Raw genomic sequence first — 9,050 nt, 5'->3', positions numbered from 1 at the left:
AACAGATGCAGTGCAAATTCTGATACTTACCTTCTTTCTCCTCAACCTTTGTCACATGTGGCTTGCTCCCCCTCCCTAGCGGAAGAAGTCGCTCAACCCGCGACTCCTGTGCGATCAAGAGGGAGGCCCAAGGGAAGCCTTAACAAACGCAAGGAGAACTTAGTTACCTCGACAGATGCAGTACAGAACCAGTTGATAGTTGTTCCACAAGGGGCCAATGAGGCTAACGGAGCCATGACAAGAGCTAGAAGGGCTTTATTGATGGGAAAGAGCATGGGTATGGCATACGAATGCAGTGATGAGGAAGCAGTGAAAGGAATTGCAGCACAAATCCAATCCCGTAGGTCCTAGAAGTGCAAGGTGGAGGGGTGATCATGGGGAAGACATGGATCTCATGGAATGTTAGGGGACTTGGCCAGGCCTCTAAACGGAAAGTAGTCAAACAAGCTCTGGGTAAGCTGAAACCGGATTTAATTTTACTTCAGGAAACAAAACTAGATGGTGATAAAGAGAAATTTTTGAGAACATGGGCTGAATCTCTGAATATGGACTTCGCAGCGGTAGCTGCGGAAGGCTCTTCTGGGGGACTAGCAACACTTTGGAAACGGAGCAGCATCTCTATTATCAGAACAGTAAAAAACCAACATTTCCTGGTACTTGAGGTTAGTTTTGGGAATGGCTCTTCCAACTGTCTAATTGTGAATGTATATGGTCCGAATGATGAGGGAAATAGAGGGGCTTTCTTTGCTAGTGTGGGTCTAGAGTTGACACAAGGCAGTGGTGATAGGCGGCGATTTCAATGCCACACTGAATGACGAGGAGCGTAAGGGGACAAACAGTAGCTTGGTTGGAGATATGATGTTTAAACATTTTGTGGAGACCTATGAATTAATTGATCTTCCGCTCTTAAGGGGTGAATTTACTTGGGGCAGTACAAGAGGAGATGGTATTTGGAGCAGGATAGATTGTTGGCTATTGAATGATGATGCAATAATCTATTTTGATGGAGCCAATCAATCGGTAGAAGACTGGAGTGTCTCAGACCATAGACCGGTATCATTATCTTTGGGGTCAAATGATTTTGGCCCTAAACTGTTATGTTTCTTTAACTATTGGCTGCTGGAAGACGGGTTCAAGAAGATGGTGGAAGGGTGGTGGTGCTCGGCGGTAGTGGAAGGGTGGTCCAGCTTTGCTCTAATGAAGAAACTAAAAGGGCTAAGGACTAAAATCAGGGAGTGGAACAAAAGTAGAGGAGTTTGGGGGTCCGAAAAAATTAAAGTACTCGAAGATCAGCTGCAAGAGGTGGTAAATCGAATGGAGAGAAAGGGTATTGATAACCAGCTGCGTAAGGAGAGGCTGGAAACGTTGAATCAGCTTTGGAAAGAATACAGAGTTCATGAGAGCCGAATGTTACAAAAATCCAGAATCCGATGGATTAGGGAAGGGGATCGGAATTCAAGCTTCTTTCACAGAGTTTGCAAGGTGAGGGAGGCACGAAAAAATCTGACTCATCTAGTTTATAATGGGGAAGATCTGAATAACCCGACAACAATTAAACGTGCCCTCTTCTCTCACTTCAACAACTTCTTTAAGCAAGAGGGTAGAACGAAGGTAGTAATCCGATGTCCAAATTTGCCTAAGCTAAGCACGACTATGAGGGACTTGCTCGAGGAGGAATTCTCTGAAGCGGAAATCTGGGAAGCAGTTAAATCCTGTGACGGAAACCGTGCGCCTAGGCCAGACGGTTTTAATTTCACCTTCTTCAAAGAGTTTTGGAGCATTATAAAAGATGAAATTGCCCTGGTATTCCACGATTTCTACTCTCATGGAAAATTGGTGAGAGGGCTAAATGCTGCTTTTATTACCTTGATACCAAAATCGGATGATCCTTGTTCAGCTTCAGACTTCAGGCCAATAAGTTTAATAGGCAGTGTCTACAAACTAATTGCCAAAGTATTGGCTAGACGTTTGCAATTAGTAATGCCGGGCATTCTCACTGAAAACCAGTTTGCATTTACAAGGGGTCGCCAGATTTCAGAATGCATAATGATTGCGAATGAAATTGTGGATGTGATGTCTAAATGTGAGGATGGGGGATTGATGCTGAAAATTGACTTTGCAAAAGCCTACGACAATGTGGACTGGAATTTTCCTATTGGCACTATGAAGGAAATGGGGTTTGGGAGGAGATGGATGACATGGATCCATGGGTGCATCTCATCAGCTACGCTTGCTGTGTTAGTGAACGACTCGCCGACAGATTTCTTCGCTATTGAGAAAGGGTTGAGACAAGGAGACCCACTCTCCCCTTTGCTCTTTAACATATGCGCGAATGTTCTATCGTGTATGCTAAACCTGCTACTGCAAGATGAACACTACTGTGGCTTCAAATTAGGTGAGGAATTAACCATGAACCATCTCCAATTCGCAGACGATACGCTCGTATTTTGTGAAAACAGTCCTATACAGCTAGGTAAAATAAATGATACCTTGGAGGCATTTCTTTGGGCATCTGGGTTGAAGGTGAATCTCACCAAATCGCAGTTGTTTGGGTGCAAAATCTGCCCGGAAAGGGTGACTGAGCTGGCTAAGATAGCTGAGGTTAGTGTTGGTCAAATACCGTTCATTTATCTTGGGGTCCCCCTTGGTGGAAATCCTAGAAGAAAACAAGCCTGGATGCCCCTAATAGAGAAGATGAGGGTCAGATTGATTCCCTGGCGATCGAAATTTCTCTCTCTGAGTGGGAGACTTGTGATCCTTAAGGCTATTATCGCTGCGGTCCCTATATACTACATGTCAATTTTTAAAGCACCTGTGGGAGTGGTAGTTCAGTTTGAGAAATTGATGAGATCATTCCTCTGGGGCAACAGGGAGGGTCAACGGAAAGTGAGCTGGGTAGCATGGGAGCAGATATGCAAAGCTCAACAATATGGTGGTCTTGGATTAGGATTTATGGGATGGAAAAATAAGGCTTTGCTCCTCAAATGGGCTTGGCGATTTGGTACTGAAAAAAATGCGCTGTGGAGGAAAGTGGTCTGTACAAAATACGGGTGGGATAACAGATGTTTGATCCTTCACTCAGTGGTTGATCGCTACAATGACTGCTCTTATGTTTGGCAAGATATTCTGAAGACTTTATACGAGGACTCGATCTTAGCCAAAGCTTTCCGGAATCAAATCCGATGTAAAGTGGGAAGTGGAAGTGCGGTGCGGTTTTGGCTTGACCCGTGGGTTGCGCAAGCTCCTCTCCATCTGACCTTCCCTCGGATCTATGCTTTGGCGGTTAAGAAGGATGCTTTTGTTAATGAGATGGGAATATGCCTACAGAGAGTGTGGACATGGTCTATAGAGCTTCGAAGACATTGCTTGGGATGGGAAACTGATGAAGAAAGTTGTTTCTACAGCACAATAAATTCCTATCTCCCAAGTAAAGGGGAAGATGGTATTTTCTGGCAAGGTGATCAAAGAGGCCTCTTCTCATTTAAAGCTATTTGCATTCTAGCAGAACAAAACACCATGAAAAGTGATGAATTCAAGGTACCAAAAAGGATTCGTAAAGTTGTACCACCAAAAATCAGCATATTTGTATGGCAAGCATCCTTGAACAGAATTGCTGTGAGGGAAAATCTAGTAAAACGTGGGTTGTTAGTTGAGAATCAGGGGAGATGTAGTTTGTGTGGGTTGGTTATGGAATCAACGAAGCATCTATTACTGCATTGCACAAAAATCTGGAAACTCTGGTGTGATATTATGAATAGGGAAGGTTTGGTGTGGTGCTGCCCGGAACAATTGGAAAGCTTGCTGATTGAATGGCCTGAACTGTGTGCCAAATCTGATGGTACCCTATGGGAACTCATTCCATATGCATTGATGTGGTCTGTTTGGTTAAGTAGGAATGATCTGATATTTAACAATAAGCCATTTTCGATGGAAGCCACTTGGGACTTGCATTTATCCCGAATATCTTGGTGGGTAAAAGCTTGTTGGAGGGACTGTTCTTACACAGCGAGTGACTTCCTTCTGAACTTTGAGAATTTAAGGCTCAATGTGAGGGCTGTTAGGAATCGGAAAAATGGATGGTTTCCTCCACCGGTAGGCGTTCTGAAATTTAATGTGGACGGCTCTGCACTAGGAGCCCCGGGCAGAAGTGGAGTGGGTGGTGTTCTCAGAAATTCAAGAAGGCAAATTATTGGGGTATTCTCCAAGGCTGTGGGAGAACTTTGGGCCTACGAAGCAGAGGTGAAAGCCATTCTCCAAGCTTTAATCTTTTGCAAACAATATCACCTAAGGCACATCCAAATTGAAAGCGACTCAACGATTGCAGTAGGCTGGACCTTGAACCAGGTAAACAGGCCTTGGAAACTGATTCAAGACCTCAATTTAATTGATGCACTATGTGTAGAGGTGGACTGTATTAGCATCAGCCACATTTATCGGGAATCAAATCCTTTAGCTGATTATTTAGCGAAATCAGGATGTTGGAGAGAGCTGCATATCTGGTCTTACTTTGCTGGTTTAGACACTGCTAATGAAATCTTAAGGCAATGACTAATTTCCAGGTTCCATCCTTGATGAATTTGAGAGGCCACTGGCACTTGGAAGTTAGCTGCGTGGGTTGTTGTGCATGTATTTTATTTATGCAGCTAACTTTCTTAATGTATTGTAGTGAAGTGGACCATGGTACGAGTTGCCTACTGTGCTGTACAGGTGCTGAGTTTTCAAGAGGTGTTGCTCCTAGTTGCTGGCTTGCTTCATTTTCTTCTATGGGGTGCAATCTTGGAGCGTGTGGTACCTAGTTGCTCATGCTCACTATTGCTAGCTTTCTTGTATCTTTTCCTTTGTAGTCATTTTCCTTTAGCTGTTATGTAGTTTCCTCTTTCTTTTTTCTTGCTTTGTTGTCTTTTCTATCTTACTTGGGAGAGTTTGTTCCCAAGGCTATTTTATCAATGAATTATCCTTTCTCTTTTCAAAAAAAAAAGTTTGATTTGCATGAAGACAGGAGGAATAAAGTCATGAGGGGTGGCCCATGGATGATCTTTGATCATCACTTCGTTGTGTCAACTTGGAGTGCAAAGTTCATTTCCTCGGAAGCCACAGTAATCAAGATGCTAGCATGGATCTGTATTCCGAGCTTCAATGTAGCTTTCTATTATGAGGGCTTTCTGTTCTTCGTTTCTCAGGTGATTGAAACTCCGATCCGTATGGATGTCAACAACTTGGAGGGTAATAGGGGAAGGTTTGCTAGGATTTGTGTGGAACTGGATTTGACTAAGCCAATAATTGGAAAGGTTATGATTGAGGGGTACTGGTACAAAATTGAATACGAAGGGTTCCAAAATAAAACCTGTCAAAGTTCACGAAATCAAACAAAAATTCTCAATCGGATCATAAGAAGTTCTTATTCTCTCTCTAATTAAGATCGAGACTTAATTGGTATTTTTTACACCGAGAGATTGCCTTTTGAATATTCCGAGTTGCAACCAGTCTCTGAGCACGATTCAGAACTTAGCATTCGAAATGTAACTTGTGCTTTAACCACACACTTTTTGCAAACATTATTACGTCGACACGAAACCCTAGGCGTAAGTCGAAAATTAATTAACTAATGATTCTTTGAAAATCTAGGTCTTACATGTTTCAATTGCATCGTAGTCTCGAGGTTTCTTTTATATGATCCACTAATCTTCATAATTTCTCGCTTTGCTTTCATATGTGGTCACAAACTAAGACTCAAATATTCGATTGCCTAAACACTGAATCTAGCTTAACCATGTATTTGCTTAGTCCATTGGGGTTGATAATTGAGATTTATAATCTTATATTACTTGAGCGATGGAGTGCACCTGCTCTTAAAATGTGGGTTATTTTAACACGACAGAAATCGCAACCACATAGTAGAAAGCCTATAAGGAATGAAAGCACGAAAATAAACCCTAGCGACATAGAGTGTCAAAGAAATCGAAAAAACCCTAGTATAAGAAGGAATTGGAAATCACACTCTTTGTTGATGGATTAGGAAGGAGAAATTGTGTGCGACGAAGTCGAAATGAAGCCGAGAAGAGTATCACAAAGACAAATATGATAAAATGAAAAACTGAGCGTTGTAATTTTTTTAATGAATTGTACTAAAATATAGTTTAATATAGGGATTGTCGGAAACAATTTTAATACGTAGGTGAAAGTTAATGATAACAGTTAAGAAAATATTTTTACAATCATTGCTTTAGAAAAGTAGAATTTTTTTGCTAATTCAGGCAATGTTAACATAAATAATTGTCTTATATCCTCTACGAAAACATTTGTTCGATTGTAGCAATCACATGTGTTGCCAAATGTCCAAAATGTTGTGGGGAGGGTTTCATAGTGGCAGAATAATGAGGTGGTGGTGAGTGATTGCTCTTCGTGGTTGTGGTGGAGGAGTCGATGAAGTGAAACATTTGGTGGTTGCTCTAAATGGTCACATGGTGATCTGAATGGAAACAAGGGTTCGTTGAGATGAGGTCTCTATAGGATGAAGTTGACGTGATATGGTTCCACATAGGAGAAGATGATGTGTTAATGTGACATGTCAGTTAAGATGACGTGTCTGCAATTGTGCAATTTTCATTAAAATTTATATTGTAATTTAACAAGAGTAATGATGGGTAGACATACACTTTTTGTGAGACACCCATTAGTCGTACACATCTGTGGTGACTTTTAAGTTTTAACTCCCATAATACTTTGTAGCAATAACCCCCCCCACAAGTTTATGTCTAATAGATGTCTACCACAAAGTGTATGTATATTGATCATTATTGATTTAACAAATGGATTTTATTTCAGCATTTAAAAAAAGGACTAAAATCATGCAATTAAAATAAGGTGACTAATGTCACTCAAAGCTAATAGTAGGGACCAAAAATGCATTTAAGGGTGATATATTTTATCATTTAATCCAATTTATAGAGATAGAATCGAAAAATAAGGACTAAATATATCTTATTAAATTTGATGAACCCTTTATCAATTAATTCATGCACTTTTTCTTTTTTAAAAACCAAAATATTATTAACGAAGCACAAAGGGTGCTTTAACTCCGATAGAACAGACATACAGTTACATTGACATTTATAAAAACATGTCCAACACAATTAATTCATGCACTTAATTGTGTTTTTAGTGTGGTTGAAAAAAATTCAATCAATTTATGGCTAAACTATTTTTTAAATATTATTTTTTTACATCAGAAAGATAAATTATACCTTTTAAGTATTGATCTCTGGACATTTCCAACCCCAACTCATATATACCCCAATCCTTGTCAATTGAGCTATCCTTCGAGGACCAATAAATATTAATAACTAATAAATAAATTATCAAAAAAAATATTTAAAGAGAAAGCTCATTTGCAATAACTGATCTCATGTATTATCAGATGATATATCTAATAACAGTGCATTTTATTATAAGTTGTCATCCATTTGAAACCCCAAATTACTCCATACATTGTTTGAAATTCACAAATGAGAAAATGGTAGTTTTTTTTTTGTTAAATTTACGAAAAAAAGATTGTTTTGTTTTGGAAAATTATAATATCAATTAATTTGGTACTTAAAAGATATATTTAGTAAGGCTTAATTGCAACTTTGGTCCCCAACGTTTACCAATACCACGATTTTGGTCCCCCACTTAATTTAATTACATGGATGGTCCCCGACGTTGTAGGCCGTGTGCAACGTTAGTCCTACCGTTTATTTCTTAATGGAGGAGGCTTACGTGGACGTCCAATTGGAGAGAGAAAGGAGGTATGAGGAGAGAGGGAAGCACGTGAGTATCACGTGACCCTTATCTGAACCCATTATACCCAAACCCCTGACCTCCCTAGAACGAAGAAGGTAACACGATTTAGATCCCTAGGGTTTCAGATTTGGGTATAATGGGTTCATATAAGGTTCACGTGAGTTCACGTGATACTCACGTGCTTCCCTCTCTTCTCATACCTCCTTTTTTTCTCCAACTAGACGTCCACGTAAGTCTCCTCCATTAAGAAATAAACGGTAGGACTAACGTTGCACACGACCTACAACGTCGGGGACCATTCATGTAATTAAATTAGGTGAGGGACCAAAATCGTGGCATTGGTAAATGTCGGGGACCAAAGTTGCAATTAAGCCTTTTAGTAATTATAAGATTGAAATATCATAAACATTTTGACTAATAAGTTTTTTTTATGGATATATATTCATTAATCTTGATTATCTTAGTGGGGAAGAAATATTTAATTCTAAATTACAAGATATATATGACTTTTTAATACTACAAAATTAATGTGATTGACTATAAGTTAACAAATATTCAATCATATTTGTAGCTATAAATATTTATGTTAAAATTTGAACAAAATATTTGACTCTTTTAAATGAAGCATTCATTTTATATAAATAATTATACATATATATATAATAAAAATACTAATTTTTTATTTAATTATTATATTTTATCAATTTTTAATGGTTCATTTATTTTCTAATTGTCAAAGGTTTAAGTTTAAAAAAATTTCTTATTGAGTGATTATTATATTTTAAAATTACTTAATAATGAGTATTTTATACTATATGATAAATATAATTGTTGAATATTATTTTTGAAAATTATTATTTTACTTTTATATTTAAATTTTTATTTAAAAACTCATTAATTCAAATGAAAAAATATCTTCACTATTTGCAAATTAGAACTATATATGAATTAGAAATTAAATTTATTTCAAATATTAGTCAAATGAGTAATAAAAAACTAAATTAAGGTTGCTTATTAAAATATTCTTTCATAAAGACTTTTAAACTAAAATAATGAAGTTTCTATAAACCCAATTTTATTCAATTTGACTGTAGTAATCATCACTTCATATCCTACGTTGATTACATTATGAATTCTCACTATATTTTTTCAAGTGCACTAATTATGCATCTCATATGAACTCTATAAATATGATTGTTTCACCAAGTTAGAGTCACCATTTCCTCCCTTCAAAAACCTCTCCTACTATACTCAGTAGAGTTATTGCA

The 9,050-nt window shown here is 38.2% G+C and overlaps 1 protein-coding gene across 1 annotated transcript; it reads left to right on the top strand.

Moving 5' to 3' along the window:
• The first annotated feature begins 855 nt into the window (after positions 1-855).
• Positions 856-4,548, top strand: LOC130712282 (uncharacterized). The gene has a single exon (XM_057562117.1). It carries the CDS (start codon positions 856-858, stop codon positions 4,546-4,548), a length of 3,693 nt encoding a protein of 1,230 aa, XP_057418100.1.
• Positions 4,549-9,050: the final 4,502 nt, after the last annotated feature.

This window comes from Lotus japonicus, chromosome 4 (genome assembly GCF_012489685.1).
Source record: "Lotus japonicus ecotype B-129 chromosome 4, LjGifu_v1.2".
In the NCBI taxonomy this organism is placed as follows: domain Eukaryota; kingdom Viridiplantae; phylum Streptophyta; class Magnoliopsida; order Fabales; family Fabaceae; genus Lotus; species Lotus japonicus.
This window is presented reverse-complemented; position numbering and strand designations above follow the sequence as displayed.

Coding starts and splice junctions, on each gene's coding strand:
- LOC130712282 (XM_057562117.1), top strand. CDS start 856: ATGATGTTTAAACATTTTGTGGAGACCTATGAATTAATTGATCTTCCG.